The sequence below is a fragment of the Mustela putorius genome, unplaced genomic scaffold, assembly GCF_011764305.1.
Source record: "Mustela putorius furo isolate JIRA1106 unplaced genomic scaffold, ASM1176430v1.1 tig00000874_pilon_pilon_pilon, whole genome shotgun sequence".
NCBI classification, from domain to species: domain Eukaryota; kingdom Metazoa; phylum Chordata; class Mammalia; order Carnivora; family Mustelidae; genus Mustela; species Mustela putorius.
Genome location: NW_025421505.1, coordinates 3,633,026 through 3,649,674, shown reverse-complemented (window position 1 = coordinate 3,649,674; position 16,649 = coordinate 3,633,026). Strand labels below are relative to the sequence as shown.

General features: G+C 41.6%; 1 protein-coding gene and 1 pseudogene across 3 annotated transcripts in view; one reads left to right on the top strand and one right to left on the bottom strand.

Annotated features, from left to right (window-relative positions):
- PLCB1 (phospholipase C beta 1) overlaps nt 1-16,649 on the top strand; it is a 676,011-nt gene that overhangs the window by 571,428 nt on the left and 87,934 nt on the right. The window contains exon 28 of one of the 3 annotated variants that reach the window (XM_045086012.1): nt 4,504-4,815. The exons of the other annotated variants lie outside the window; for them this stretch is intronic. Coding sequence (XP_044941947.1) covers nt 4,504-4,590 — 87 coding nt within the window. The 3' untranslated portion in view covers nt 4,591-4,815. Of the gene's footprint in view, nt 1-4,503; nt 4,816-16,649 lie in introns of those variants that run through there. 3 annotated transcript variants of the gene reach the window in all.
- On the bottom strand, nt 5,517-5,637 carry LOC123393577 (annotated as a pseudogene).

The window sequence follows — 16,649 nt, the reverse complement described above, 5'->3', positions numbered from 1 at the left end:
TCATTCTCCTAGGGCCTGGTGAAGAGTAGAGCTTCAGGAAAGGGCCGTCCCAGAGGAGAGTTCAGATGAATGGTGACCCAAGGGTTTAGAAGCCCTGGGGTTCTCTGGCAAGTGACTGCGGTTGACAAACACGGTTGTTATACTTGAGTTTTCGCGTCCAAGAGACCACCAAGGAGCCACGCACCAATGCAATCACACGAGGGTTTATTTGACAAGCTTAAGCTTGGGCCCAAGTATACCCGACACAGCGGAGTAGGTACTTGAACCCCGAACCAGATTACAGTCAGAGTTTTTAAAGGCAGAGTAGAGATGGACTCCAAGGTAGGTGAGGACAAAGGGGATTAGGGATGGTGTAAGTCTCTAAGGAATTTTGCAAGCAAGGTCTCCAGGACCTTGAGGTGCTAGCTATTGTTGGGAGAAAGGTTATGTATTACCAGTAATAAAAATCTTCTCGTGAGACGCTTTAGATGTGTATCATATGCTTCCGAATGATTGCTGACACTATCTTGGAGGTTTAGAGATAACGTTTCCTAAAGTAGACTTACAGGATCCTGGTCGGACCTGTCGGGGTAGGGGGTCAGTCAGGCTAGGATTGTCCTTAGCAAAACCTCAAGGTGAGGGAGTTGAGTCCCCAGGGGTGAGCCACTCTGTCTGTTTCAAGGGCTTGTCAGTAGGTAAGGAATTTTAATGATTTTCTTCTGCCTCTGTGTCCCACATCATTCCTCCCTGAACAATTTTGACTCTTGTCAAATCTTTAATGTTGTTGAGGGTAGAAGGTCTCATCTTCTGTAACTTCTTCCTGCTGAATAGGGGCATAGAGTTGTCCCTACCTACTCAGGTCAACATTGATCAGTTGGGGAATGTGTAGGGAGTTAGGAAAGACAGAGGCAGCGGAGTCCAGGGGTTTAAATCAATCATTAAAGGAGAGAGGGACCGTTTAAAGTGCTAACCTGAGTAGGTCAGAACCCAAGGAATATTTTATGATAATCTGGAACGTCAGGATGGCTGTATTTATGTCAGGGCTAGACTCGAGGTGGGTATAGCCTTTTTTTCCTGGCCTCCACAACTGTGACTATTACTCGGAGGACTAGGCAATTCAGCCATAATCATCTGGGGTTGCCCCAGAGTTCCAGCCCCTGGCCAGATTCCCTTCCCTAAGGAGAAAGAAGAGGTAATTCAGAATAAGAGGAAAACTCAATCGCCATGGGAGATTCCCAAACCAAGAATTCAGAGTGTGGATGAAAACAGAAGCCCAGACGTGCCAGAAGGGTCTTTCAGGGAGCAGGGAGGTGATACAAATGGGCGCAGCCATCACAGGGAAGAGCTGCACCCAGTCACTGTCACTGGAGGAACACCTCAGCATGAGGCCCCACATCGGACCCCGGCGGAGGAGGTCACAGAGAGTGGCCCAGCAGGTTTTCTCCTGGAGGGGAAGGTGGACTGGGAATGAAGGAAGACCAAGCTGAGCTTCGAAGTAGAAAATCACGCCCCTGCAGAGACACTGGGGCAGGAGAAGTCGTGAAACTCCTCCTGGTGGGGAAGAGGGTGGCAGTCCCACCACAGATGTTTCTACTCACTTCTCTCTAGGAAGGAATGAGTGTGTCCATAAGCTTTGGGGGGCCTGGGTGGCTCCATCCGTTGAGCATCTGCCTTTAATTCAGGTCATGATCCCAGGATCCCAAGATCGAATCCCACACTGGGCTCCTTGCTCAGTGGGGAGTCTGCTTCCTCTCCCTCTGCCTTCCACTCCACCTGCCCCTGTTCTCACTCACTTGCTCTCTCAAACGAATAAATAAAATCTTTAAAAAAAAATTTTTTTTTTTTTTAAGAATTCTTTAGAAAAGCATACATACATGTCCAAGCTGGTCTGGCCCTTTCAGGCCGAATATACTCAAAATACTCACACCGTCACCTTAGTGATTATGGATTTGGGTTTCAGATAAAGTCCTGATGCCTTTGAACACACTTGCATTCTTTTGTTAAGAAGGCTGAAACACCTAAGATTTAGAACCACACAAAGTTTGTTTTATGGCTGTGTAGAGGCATCTACAATTTCTACCACGTGCCCTTAGCTGGTACATATCAGAACTTTCTATCACTCCATTTGCAACAGCCAGAAATTGTTCTGCCAGGAAATCTTTTGACCGAGAGCACCCAGAAGTGTTAGTTCTATCTTTGGTTGTGGATCCGAGTTGAGAACAGGCCTCTCAGGCTAAATTAAACAAATGAAAGTGTAATTAAAAAGCAGGTAAGCCCCAGGTAAAAAGGGGAATTTGGGTGATGAGGGAAATTAAACAAGATATTTCATCTCCCAAAATTGGTTTGGGAATTAAATACAGATGTGTTTAGAATAAGGTGTATACATTTCTAATGCTGGCCCCCACAATTCAAGGATCAAGAAGGAAGGTATTACATCAATCAACTCCCTGCCAGACATTCACTGAAAACTCAGTATTTGTGGGGTGCCCAGCTAGTTCAGTTGGTAGAACATGTGACTCTTGATCTTTGGGTTGTAAGTTCGAGCCCCACGTGGATGTAGAGATTGAGTAAAAATAAAATTGTTTTAAAAAGCTGATATTTGGAGATGAAGATGAAGGAGAATGTGGTTACCGCACACTCCGGGAGCATCTATCACAAAGTTATGATAGCATATGATAAGAGAAATAAGAAAGGTATCAGCAAATTGATATGAAAACTTGGAGGTGGGAGTCATTTTTGTAACTCTATAAATGGATAAATACCAACAGAATATTTTTTAGGTTATCATTCATAGGAGGTGTAAAGTGCACGCCCAGCTTCACAGATGCTATAGCTTCAAAGAGATTTTTATACCTGTCTAAGAACAATCTTTATCATTGCAACTCAGTATCCAAACAGCTCCGCTCTGGTTACTCAAGTGTGGGTCCCAAATCACCTGGGAGCCTGTTAGACATGCAGTCTCCTGCCTCACCCCTGACCTGCCACATCACAATTTGCATTTTAATAGGAGTCCCAGGTGACTTGTTACACATTCAAGTTAAAGGAGCATGGTTTGAGAGCCATCGATCCTTATCTTTGTTCGAAATGCCTTTTGGAATAAGGCTAAAGTTCCTTTTACTTGAAATGAGAAATTCAGCCTGTGCTCCATTATTCACAGCTTGATAATCAAGCTCGAGGGGTACCGATTGGTGGTGCCCAAGGCATGGGGTCTATGGAAATCCCTCCTTTTATTTCCTGCCTGGACTGGCCTCAGAAAAAAACAATTACTTTCAGTTAGAGGGGAGTGAAAATAAAAACATAAATTCCCCAATCCCCTTCAAGTTCTTGCACTCCCTGAGCTCTCTCCACAGATATTTTGAAAATCTATGAACCCCAGTTGGGGACCTCATTCCAAGGATAGGTTTGGGGAATTTGCCCTAACTTGATCTGTTTTTCATTAGCAGCCATAGGGTGACCCCAACTTTTGGTCTTACCATTAGCGTTAGGTGTTCATTTTAAAAGTGATTTTGTTATGGGGCACCTGTGTGGCTCAGTTGGTTGAGCGTCTGACTCTTGGTTTCAACGCAGGTCATGATGTCGGGCTCTGCACTCAGCGGGGAGTTTGCTCAAGATTCTCTCCCCTTCCCGCTCTGCTCCTCCCCACCCTCACTCCCTCTCTCCCTAAAATAAATAAATAAATCTTTTAAAAAAATAATAAAATGAAAGTGACTTTGGTAAGTGAGAGAGAATCTTAGGGGGTCCCTCTGGGGGGTTCTTGATGGCTGTCAATAATGAGCCCCTGTATCACATTCAAGCTTAAAAACCCACAGCCTAGTGGGGGGGGGCTCACTAGGTGATGCGCTGGGGTCACTTCTCAACTGCAGTGGTGCCTCGCCCGCCATTTTGTTTTCTCTCTTTTTCAAGGCTTCAAGAAAAGATTTCCTCTTTTTTTCTCATGGTCATCACACTAGTCATCCTATGCAGAGGATTGTTTGGTTGTGCTTTGCTCCCTGCGTTTTCTCCTCCTTCTCATATTTAAAGTCTCCCACTTATTCCAGCCCCATCCATTTCTCCCTTCCTTCCCATCAACTTTAATGGCTGCTATGGTTCTTCTACATCCTCCCACTTATCTCACCAGCAATCACTTCTGGGTCTTAAACCAACTTTAGTATACACCCACCTGAGTTCCCCAAGTCCCTGCCAATCCTGGGGACTGAAAGATGTACTTCACAGTGAAAGCTCTGGGTGAATGCCGACCAGCTGCTAATGGATGGCCCATCAGGATGTGAGTAAGGATGAGTGAAGGTCGAGAGTCAAATGTTATTTCAGGCCACTGCTCTCCCACTGAGTAGCTGTGTGACCCCTCTGAACTTTCATTTTCTCATCTGTCCAATGGATGTAAGAATAATCCTCATTTCATAGACACATAAGAAGGAATAATGAGATAATGTTCACCAGTCATTGTTGTCAGTGAAGCCTTTTTTTTTTTTTTAAGGCATGAATTAACTAGGAAATCTTGACTTCAAATATAAATGTGTATTGCAGTTTTTGACATCCTGCTGCAGCCGGATGGAGCTCATTGCCTTCCTTTGGATGATTTCTATGAGCACCATTTGCTGTCGTAGCCTGTAAAGAAGCCAACCTTGAATTTTCTCCCTTCTATGGTCAGCCAGTTCAAGTGTATAGACCAGGAATAATTGCAGTGTCAAGAAGTGACTACTGAGTTGTGGTGGCGTTCGCTGTCTTCCTCCAGTATTCTGACTTTAACATGGGATTATTTTTCTTAATAAATAAATGACTTAACTTTCCTAAAAACTTCACATTCTCCACCAGATAAGAAATGACAAATAAATAAAAAACTTTAGTAGTGAAATAAAGAATGAAAGAATTGTCAAAATGTGTTCTCATTTTCAATTTTTCTGGTCCCCATTGGGTAACCCTAATAGAATGGATGCTCTTCTTTTCATATATATTTCATATATATATACATATATATATGTATATGTATATATATACACACACATATGTGAGATATATGTATAGCATATATATATATGAATAGAAATTATCTTAAAATTCTATTGCTTTAATTATGAGCAGAAATTAATATATTTCCATGTGTGTATTGGCCATTTGTATTCCTTTTTTGGGGGGACAGGAAATAGGATTTATTGGTGGGCATGAATAAGAAGAGGGCAGCACCAAGGCTCTTATGAGTGCAGGGCCCACCATTTGTTCAGGGGGCCATGATTAGGGATGTATTTCACCCCACAGCCATCTGGACTGAGCTTCTTTTCGGCTACCATGTCCTCAGTTCATTTGTATTAAACTTAGTAAAGTCCCACTTCTTGGAAATGTGGTTCTCCTGGTGGTCAGGGAACTTGAACTTGGCCTTAATTGCATGCTCCTTGTTTTGCACGTTGGTACTGATGGATATGGTGACTTGGCCAATGTGGACCCTGGTCACTGTGCTCTGGGGCTTTCCAAAAGCACTCTGAATACCTGTCTGGAGCTTAGATTGAGGATAGCACCAGCAGAAACCCATGTACATTGGAAAGGGCTGTCTCCAAAGTCCTTTAGGGCAACCAATACAAACAACAGGCTGCATACACTACTGTTTGCAACCACTGCACACCAGGCCCCCAGTGGGGAGAGCAAAGTCATCTTAATTGGTGGCAGATTATAGTCTTTTTTCTGGCATACTGCCCATTCTTTACATACTGCCCATTCACATCCATCACATACTTTTCTGCTGGATTGTCTCCTGTCTTTTTGACCCACAGAGTTCATATGGTATCTTTTCATTTATTATTTTGGGAGGTGGGGAAGTTAGAGTGTGAAATACACTTACATAACCATTCATGCATTGAAAGTCATCGAAGGCTTCCTGTGGTCCTCATATTCGTGGGGAAATTTGTGTGGACCAAGCCTAAACAAAGTCCTTGCCCCGCCTTTTTTTTTTAAATGTGAATTTATCTGTTTATTTACAGCTTTTGATGTTTAAAATTTCAAATAAAATGATCTGTCCAATTGCTATACTTTTAAAAAAATAAATCATTTTTCCATTCTCTTCTAGAAAAAGCTGCAGTGCAACTTAACAAAGACTAGTGAAAATATAATTACATTTAAAACATAACTTAGGAAACATTATGAAGCTCTTTTATTTTATTTATTTATTTTATAGACTTTATTTATTTATTTGACAGAGAGATCACAAGTAGGTAGAGAGGCAGGCAGAGAAAGAGGGGGAGAAGGCTCCCCACTGAGCAGAGAGCCCGATGTGGGGCTCAATCCCAGGACCCTAAATCATGACCCGAGCCAAAGGCAGAGGTTTAACTACTAAGCCACCAGGTGCCCCACCTCTTTTAGATTAGAAAGCATAAACATGTAATTGTCGGTAACAAAAGTCAACCGGAATGAAATACAGACATTTATATCTTATGTTTGCATGCATCTTATAAAGATAACAAAAAATAGTAAGTTTAAAATTTTTACCAGAATGAGTATAAACATATAAATAGGCAAACCCTCCCTTTATTTTTAGTTCATTTTTTTCTCCTATATTCAGTAAAAATACTTTTACTTTTCAAAAGTATATGACAGGTCTCAGGACAAATCTCTCACTTCTTTAGCATGTACTTTTCCATCCTATGATATGCACAGTTTAGATATTATGATGCATTTTTAAATGGAACAATTGAACGCCAAACCCAAGTTGCTTCAATGTAACTAGAGAAGATTTAAAGCTAGCACTGTATCATCGTGAATTGCAGTATATGTACTGTATTGCCACATGCTAGTCTGGTACGTGCTAGTTGGTACTGCCATGGTAGTGATGTTAGGTGGCACTGCTTCTTTCTCCAGTTTTTATTCTTCAGTCTTGGGAACACCAAGCACATCAGTGGTTGAAAGTAAAGGTTGTGAAGTCAGACAGATCTACTAAGAGTATGCCCATCTTTATCGGGTAACTTTGTTGCATAACAAAGACCTCAAAACTTACTGCCTTAAGATGACAATTTGTTTAGCTCTTGATTCTGTGGCTAGCCATTTGAGCTTCACTCAACTAGATGGTTCCTCTAGTCTTGGCTGGGCTCATTCAATGTCTTGGCTGGAGTTCATTCATGTGTCTCTGGTTTAGCCATCCATGGCCATCCATCTGCTAGGGGCTCTGCTTTTGGAGATTGGCTGACTGTCGACCAGGTCAAGCCAGGTGACTGATCCACATGTCTTATCCAGCGGGCTGCTCTGGGCTTGTTCATGTGGAAACTGAAAAGGATGCCACCTATGAGCAAGAGGAATGGACAAGGTGTTTTGAGAGGTCTTAGAAACTTCTTCCTTCTTCTTTGGTCAAAGCAAGTCGTAAGATTTGCCCAGATTTAAGGGACAAGGAAATAGATTCTATCTTTTGTTTGTGGGACCTACAAGTCACATTATAAAAAGTGTGAATACAGGAAGTGGTGGAGAATTAGGGCAATAATTTATACACAGCCCTCATAATTTGGATGTGGGATGCAATAAAATAATCCAGGGAAATTTAACACAGTGCCTAGAAGACAGTCATCATTCTTTACCAAAAGACTATTTGCACAGGATCTAAATTGAGAAAACATTACATCCATTTTTAGTTGCATAACTTTTGCTAAATCATTGCACTTCTTTGAGTGCCTGTACCCTCATTTTTAAAACAAAAAGTTTGTACAAGGATGCTTGTAAAATCTCCCTCTGACAGTAATGCCAGTTTCCCTTAATTATAGAATCAAAGATGATCCTCCTCTTGAGCCTATTAAAATAATAATGAGGGATTTCAGTTGACAGCCATAAGCTTTGGTTTTTCTTTTGTGTGTATACACAATATAGCTTACTGTACTTTTATGTGTTAATTGGTAACTATTTGGGGAACATTAAGGAAAACAATCAGGAAATAGAACCATCCCCAAAGGTAAAGAAAATAATAGTTTTGACTTGTGTCAACTTAAAAAAGCTTAGGGAACAGAAGGGACTCTGCTGGAAGGACAATTCCAAAATAGAACCCACAAGTCTGATCATTTCATTTGTGCCCTCTGGAATTGTGGGACTCGTTGCATTCCACTGGACAAGTCAGGGATGTTGAAATGATACATTTTGTATTAAGAAAACAAGTAGCTGACATGCTGTGGTATGTATCTTCACAGGCCGTCCTTCTAAGTTTGGATTCCAAAGGGACTGTTGAAATATTAAGTCCATGATTTATTGCCCTATTTTAGTAAAAAACCACAGGACAATTCACATATCTTTTAATCAGATCTCCTTTGCTAATTATTTGAAAACCTCCAGTTTGAACATTATTGCTACTTTCCCACATCTGAGTGGTGACCGATATTTATTTATTTATTCTGAATTAAATGGTCTTGACATCTTTTAAAATTACAAAGCCTTACCCTAAAATTGTAGTGGTTTGGTGGTGTTTTTTTTTTTTAGTTGATTTAATCAGATATGATAATCTCAATTAAGTTGATGAAATGCAAACATTTTCTCATTGGTAAAACCCAGACATCATTAGCATGCCCTAAGTAGACCTCCCTTTATCAAATTTCTTGATTTTTTAAAAGTTTGAAGGTATTTCCAGTTGATAGCCTCATAAAAGAATACCAGAAATATCATTCAAGGGAGTATGCTACATTGATCTATTTATATTTCCCAGAAAGCTCAAAAGCTGGCATTTACCTCAGCATAACTTAAAGGTGAAAAATAATTTTAAATGTTACAGCTTTAATGGGTTATCTTACTGACACTGACCAGGAATCTTGGTCAGATTTTCATTTTTATTTATTTTTTTGCCCAGCAAGGAAAAAAATTCCAAGGATCCTTTAACATTGGGACTCCAATAAGCTGCTATAAATTCTACATAGCTATGCAAATTTAAAAAATCATAATTTCATAGGTATGAAAGGATATCTCAGACAATGATGGTTGCCCTTGGAATCCAAGATGGTGTCCTCCTTAAAAGAAAAGAGAGCTAGTGGAGGCTATCAGCTCCATGTGGACTGAGTCTGTCTGTCGGCTCACGGTTGGACCATCATCAGCCCAGTACCCAGCACGTCACAGGTGCTCAGTTAATATTGGTTGACTGGACTCAATGAATATTTCTCAATTCGAATGGCCAGGATACACCCCAGTGTGAATGTGCTCCTTGCATTGAAATTCTCAGTAATGTGTTTAGTCCATAGATCATTACTTAGTTTAGAAGCATTATAAATTAATTCTTTGTAAAAGGAAAAAAAAAGACAGTGAAAATTCAGAGTGGATGCTTTAATGAGGAGAAAAGAAGGTGGGTAGCTTCTCTAGATATTACTGGAAGGGGGAGAAGGAAGGTCGGTTGTGTCTGAAGTGTGAACGCTCTATAGTGGACTTTTGCTCATGTTCCAAAATTGTCCTTCTTAAGAGGAGACTGAACAGGCCAACTTCTCTCCACATGTTTTTTTGTTTTGTTTTTTGTTTTTTTAATCCCTTTTGAATTAGAGTCAAGGAATTATTCTCTTCCATGGAAACCATTCGCTCACCCTCAAAGGAGGGACCCAAGTCAATTTCAGCATGGAGTTGAAAAAAAGCATGAAATTGTATTCCCTCGGGGCTTTTCTTTTTCACTCCTTAAAAGGTTTGGAACATTTAACTAGGAAAGTTGTCAAGAGTGGTAAACAAAAAAGCCCAATAATTGAAATGTGTCTAATCCTTTGGGCCAGAGAAAAGAATCATACTAAAAGTTAAAATTAAATGTTGTTTACCGCATTTCCATTTAACCATGTACTCTCTTGGTTTTTTGTTTGTTTGTTTGTTTGCTTGTTTGTTTTCTTTTGTTTTGGTTTATTGCCCTGGGAATTCTAAATTAATCTTTTCTTCCTTCCTGTCTTCAGTGAGTTTTGTGACTAATGCATAATTGAATAGTTCTTTGAGTAGAACCTGTCTGCCAGTAAATACACCCCAAGTGAGTGTATCCTTACGGTAGTTCAAAAGCACTCCAGTTATTGTGTGAAAAATCCCGCTTATGGGTGCCATTTTCACATCTCATGCAATAGAAATCCTGGACCCGATACTCAGAGAAGTTCCTTTTTCTTATTTGGGGTTTTCTATTTCTACTTTTTGTCAGGATTCTCTTGGTTGCAAGTGACAGAAATCCATGTTAAACTTATTTATATACTAGAGAAATGCTCAGGGTAGGTCACATGAGGAAAGACTGACCATCCACACCAGGGAAGTGAAGGGATGGAGAAATGGATGCCAGAAGTCACTGGCAGCCCTTTCTATGTCTGTCTGCGTATCTGTTTTCCTGTATCTCTCCCTTTTTCTCTCTTTTCCTGTCCTTCTCCCTTCCTCCTTCCTTTCTTCTTTCTCTCTCTCTACTACTTTTCAATGTGTATTACCACTATTCTTTCCCAACAGCATGCAGGCTTCCCCCTGTCTGAAAACATAGGCATCAGCCCATCTAGGTTGTATTTCTTTCTCCAGTAGCAGGTTGGAAACATCTGGAGGAAAGCCTTATGAGGGTCATGTGATTGTCTAAACTTGCAACCTTAGAGCAATCACCTATGGCTAAGGTCAGGTTATGACTTGTCCGACTTGGATCAGTCCCTCCCCTGGGACCAGTTACCTTGGGCAAGGGATGGGAATAAAGAATACAGTAGCTCCCATGAGAACCACATTGGGCACAGAGCCAGTTCTCAGAAAACAGAAGTTCTTCTTAGAGAAGTAGTGTTGGGTAGAGAAAACCAGAAGTAAGCCCCAACTCTCTTTTTAGCATAGGAAAGGGATAACTTACTGATGTATATATAATCCCATTGCCAGTTTTATGGGAGTCTGACAATAATGCAATATTATTAACAAAGACACAATATTAATCATTTTACTTCCTGGACCTTAAGTAGTAGAAGGAGGAGAAAACAGTAAATATCGAAAGGGCAGAATTACAGTAAGAGTGCTGAGTTTTTTGGAAATAGCTGGAAAGGGTGGAATGCTACAGGGAGGGGTTTGTAGTATAGAAGAGTGGGGGAAACCAAGATTAACTGAGCACAGGATGGAAAGACATTCACATATCTGCCATATTAAACTCAGAGATGTTGTCCTTTTTAAAACACATATTCTTTGTGATTCTACAGAAACAGTTTTCATCAGTTGTATGCAAATCCATGTTTTTAAAAACATACCTGGATTTCATAATAAGGCATTTGTTTCTAAAGAAATAAAACTTAGCTTGTTAAGTGTAAACTTTTGCAGCCGAAGTAGGAACAAGGCAAGATTCATTAAAGGCACTCTGGCGAAGTTTCAGGGCTCAGGAGAAGGAGAACCAGGAAAGTCACGGCAGGAGAAGGTCCACACTCTTGGGCGAGGTTCCAGGACTCCAGAGAGGGGAGTCGGAGAAGTCGCGCTGGGAGGGAGTTGGCGGAGGTCTTTTATTGGACCAAGGCAGCTTGGGCTCATATCCATATAGAGTAAGGTATTTGGTGATCGGAGGGTATGGGGTGGGGGCTCCTGATGCTCCTGTTTCCTGCATAGGTATTGGGTTACCTATGGAGACGTGACCTAGGCATACATCCTTTTGGCAGGAGAGTCAAGGGTTAAGGAAGGGGTGGGGGAAGGGGCTGGAAGATGGCAGTCCTGGCAGTCATTTCTGTTATTCCTCCTGCATTCCCAAAGCCCCCGACCCAACATTAAGTACCCAAACTATATAGTCATTAAGTACCCAAACTATATAGTTTTGAAAGTATTTTTAGTAAGAGAACCCATGGCTTGGACATGCTGCTTCTTTATTGTCACCAAGGTCAAGATCACTGTGGTTTTAAAACGTAAAGGATTTCATTCACAATCTTTTTCTGAGCACCTATTTTGTGTAGAGTCTGGGGTTCCAAAAAAAAGTCATTAGGAAAAATGATTGCAGTGTGCTGGCATTCCTTTAGGGAGCAATAAGAAAGCATGTGCATACAAAGGGCAGTTCTATAATTGGTATCTTTTACAAAAGCCAGGTAAGGGGCCAAGCCTAGAGTCATCTGGGTGGTCAAATGGGAGTTATCACCAAAGGCTGGCTTAGAAAGGAAAGGGGCATGGACACATAGAGACCTTCACTACTACCCACTCTTCTTAGTCAGAGAAGCCCAGCATAATGGAACTTTTTACAAATCTTAGGAATGTCCTATTTTGTACTGTCTCCCACTCAAATGGAAATATCATCAACATAGAGAAATAACAAGAGACAAAGTATAGAAGCAGGTGTGTGCCTGAACAGTTCAGAGAGCAAAATGCTGACTAGGTTATTGGATTTGATGAGTATTAGCCCAGACAGGAAATTTGGAGTTGGAGCATAACATATTTGAGAATAGAGGGCCAGTTAAGGCTTTGGTAGATATAAGAAGGAAAAATATTTGGAATGGAGTGGAAGGACTAAGGAGAGACCGAGGGCAGGAAAGGAATTCTTAGAATCCAGACCGGAGTTTGCAAAAATCTGCATCAGAATGCTGTTAACCCAAAGCCTTGAAATATAGGTAACCAGAGCAGTTCACACATCTCTGTGACTCCCTAGATGTGGAAAGTACCCAAGAAGAAACTCACTTTTGAACTATATGATGATAATCAGTGGGATAATACAATGACTTGTCTTCTTTGCAAGACAGATCCTAAACTTGCTTGTGGAAATGGTGAGACCTTGGTGAGCCTTCCTCCCGTGGAGTTGGTCAAAGGCAGTAGATGAGGCTGAAATTAATTGAAGCCCCTAAAAGACTTGAGGTAACTGTAGTAAATTACCATAAATTAAAGAAAGAGATCTTTGTGTGAGAGTGGTTGGCAAAAAAGGATAGGATAAAGTCATGATCCCCAGCGGTGCATAAAGTGACCCTGATGTGCCATGTTGAACTCACAGGGGCATGATGGGATATTTTACATTTTTTTAAGGAAACAGTAACATCTGTTGGACACTATGCAAAGTACTACTATTAAGTTTGGATCTAATTGTTTCATGAATAAATAGAGCTCCCCTTTTATTTCTTTTAGCCTAAGGTACGGTGAAAAAATTATTGAGATCTCAAGGACACTGTGAAGTAAGAAACATTGTGAATCTCTGGAATAATGAAAGTTAAATCCTGAGAAATGACCCATAAGTCCAATAACAAAACAATTTTTGTAACTTTAAAGCAAAATCAGGTGATTCCAGTGGTTCAAGTGTAAGTGTCATGGAGAAGCTGAAGCATAGGCAGCTCGGGCATCAAAACTTCAGCAGGAGCCACCGGTCTTCGACTGTAGGGATAGAAATGAAAGGAAGGTCCAACATGGAAGAAAAGTTGAGGGTTCTAGGAGGTTAGGGGAAACAGAAATGGGTTTTCATGCAAAGGGAATGCGTGCAGGGCAGAAGAAAGCTTAAGAGGTGAAAATGAAATGGTAGGATCAGGTCCTGCCACAGGTTGGAGAAGACAGGATGGAAAACAAGGGCAAGAACCTTCCTCTTGGAAGGAAGGGTAAGGAAACCAAGTTAGGGACCTACAAAGTGGTGTAGTAGGATTTGCATGTGTGTTCTTCCTTTTAACTTTCACAACTACCTCAGGAAGGAAGTGTTAGCCTCATGTCAGACTGGAGGGAGCTGAGTTTGGGGTAATAAAGAGAATGTAGATAAAGGGCCAAAGATTTTTTGAGACAGAAAAGAGGGAATTTGAGGGAATGTCTTAGTCTCTTACCATAGATTAAGTGGCAGAAACAATAAACACTTATTTCTCACAGTTCTGAAGGCTGAATTCCAAGATTAAAGGTGGTTACAGATCCAATGTCTGGTGAAAGCCCACTTCTTGGTTCCTAGATGACCATCTTCTCATTGTGTCCTCACCTGACTGAGGTGGCAATAGAGCTCTGCAGGATCTCTTTTATAAGGGCACTAATCCTGTCACAAGAGTTCAAACTTCCTGACCTAATCTCCTGCCAAAGCCCCACCACCGAATATCGTTACATAGGGGTCAGGATTTCAATAGATGAATTCTGGCAGGGGACAACACAAACATTCAGTCCAGAACAGAAGGTGTCTTCTAAATTATCTCCATCTTTCTCAATAGTCTAGACAGTGCCTCTCAAACTGCAACATGAACACAAATCTCCTGAGAATCTTATTTAAAACGCATATTTGGATTTAACTGGTCTGGGGTAGAGCCTGAGAATTTGCATTTCGGTTGTGTTCCCTGGCAATGCCAGTGCTGCTGGTCTGACATGGTTGTACTGCACTTTAAGTAACAAGATCTAGAAAGCCACCTCATTAGCTAGGAGTCTGTAGAATAGTGCCAGGTGTTTAGGATACTTGATAAATATTTGTTGGATGTGGCTAAATTGAACAGTTTAAATAAAGGTGTGTGTTCCAGGAGCAAAGTGGGTAGGAACTCTTCCAGAGAAAAGTAAAGACCAAGGACAGATGTTCTGAGGGAAAGACAATGAGGAAGGCCAGGGGGTGCAGCAGTCAGGGAAATTCTGTGGGACTCTGAGGGAGTGTAGTGCTGCCAGTGGTCTAGGGGGTGACACCAAATCAAAATAAAAGTCAGATTTGGGTAGGGATGAGGGCCGGAGGTAGAAAGAAAGCAAGACATTTGAGCAGGTAGGGGCATAATCAATTAGAGAATATTCTGGATCAGGTGAAGGATGCAGACGACAAAGTGGAAACAGAAGTATGAAGGCCGTTGAAATCAAAAGTGCTGTTGGGAGATCTAACAGTGGTCTGTAGAATGAAGACAGGCCCTCAGAGACCCCCCAGATCAGGCAAAGTATCTAAATCACCAGAGATTTTTTAAAATACTGACTTCCAGTCCCTTCCCCGAGACATTTGGAGTCCATAGACCTAGGTACAAGCCCCGGAATATGCATTTTTAGGAAGCTGCCCAGCAGTGGTTCTGATATTGCAGTCAAGGTTGGGGAGAACCCTTTTTTTTTTTTTTTTTTAATTATTTCTTTTCAGCGTAACAGTATTCATTGTTTTTGCACCACACCCAGTGCTCCATGCAATCCGTGCCTTCTCTAATACCCACCACCTGGTTCCCCCAACCTCCCACCCCCGCCCCTTCAAAACCCTCAGATTGTTTTTCAGAGTCCATAGTCTCTCATGGTTCACCAGGGAGAACCCTCTTAACTCCTTAGAGTGAATGAGAGAGAAGAAAGATCTTGTGGGGAAGGAAAGGGGCCGAGTGCACACCCTCAGCTAGAATAGAGATTGCAGGACTCTTCAAGGAAATTTCCAGAGTCTTTGCACACCGACATTTTACATCTAGACAGCTTGATAAATGGCACTACAAAGCCGTAATATTTCATGATTTCTTTAATTGTGATGGTCATGATCAGGCAATCTCTTTTAAAAGATCAAATAGATTTTCTGTTGGCCCGAGTCCCAGTTCATATTTGTCCGATTTAATCCACTTCACAGACGAATGCATCAAATTTCACGTTAATGTTAAGTCAATGTGCCTACTTTGTTGTAGTTCTCTAAAAGAATCTCTCCCTTAAGTTTTTATCGTCTTACATAAGAAGGTTTGATTTTTGTTTTTTTAAAATAATAATTTCTAAAATCATAATGAAAAGAGCATGGGGTAGTGGTGAAAGCTACCAGCCACGGAGCCTGGTTTCTTGGGTTTGCACCTAGCTCTGCCACTTAACCCCCTCGGAGGCTGGGGGCCCAGGACCTGAGCCACGCGTGTCAGTGACTTCCTATGTAAAACGAAGCTAGAAGCACAACCTCACAGGGCTTAAAACTCCTAAGACAGTGCTGGCCCTACCTAAATCAGTGATGGAAGTTTGCTGGGAGCATTTAGGCCATTCCCGTTGAGAGTTACTACTGAAAGATATATATTTATGTCATCCCATTGTCTGAACCGTCCCTGTTTCTGTGGAGTGTTTCTGTAAATTCCTGGTCTATATTATTCTTGTCTCAGACTGGAGGGTGGTTAGGGGGAGGTGTAACACGGTGAAGGGTATTAAGGAGGGCGTGTGCTGTAATGAGCGCTGGTGTTATACGTAACGAATGAATTGTTGAACACTGCATCAAAAACTAATAGTGTCGGGGCGCCTGGGTGGCTCAGTGGGTTAAGCCACTGCCTTCAGCTCAGGTCATGATCTCAGGGTCCTGGGATCGAGTCCCACAGCAGGCTCTCTGCTCTGCAGAAAGACTGCTTCCTCCTCTCTCTCTCTCTGCCTGCCTCTCTGCCTACTTGTGATCTTTCTCTGTCAAATAAATAAATTCTTGAGACGCCTGGGTGGCTCAGTTGGTGAAGCAACTGCCTTCGGCTCAGGTTGTGATCCCGGAATCCCGGGATCGAGTCCCGCATCAGGCTCCCAGCTCCATGGGGAGTCTGCTTCTCCCTCTGACCTCCTCGCTCATGCTCTCTCACTGTCTCTCTCTCTCAAGTAAATAAATAAAATCTTTAAAAAAATAATAATAATTAAATAAATAAATAAATAAATAAATTCTTAAAATAAAAAACAGTGTATTTACTATACAGTGACTAACTGAACATAATTAAAAGAAAGAAAGGAAGGAAAGAAGGAAGGAAGTTAGTTTGCTGATTAGTTTGCTGGGACTCTGATTAGATTGCTTTGTCCCTGTTGCAGCAACAGGTCACTTACCCTGCGGTATCTGAGAATCTCCATCACTGGCTGACAGCAGTGGGGGGCTTTCAGAGGAAGCCCACACCATCTGCTTGGGGCTCCAG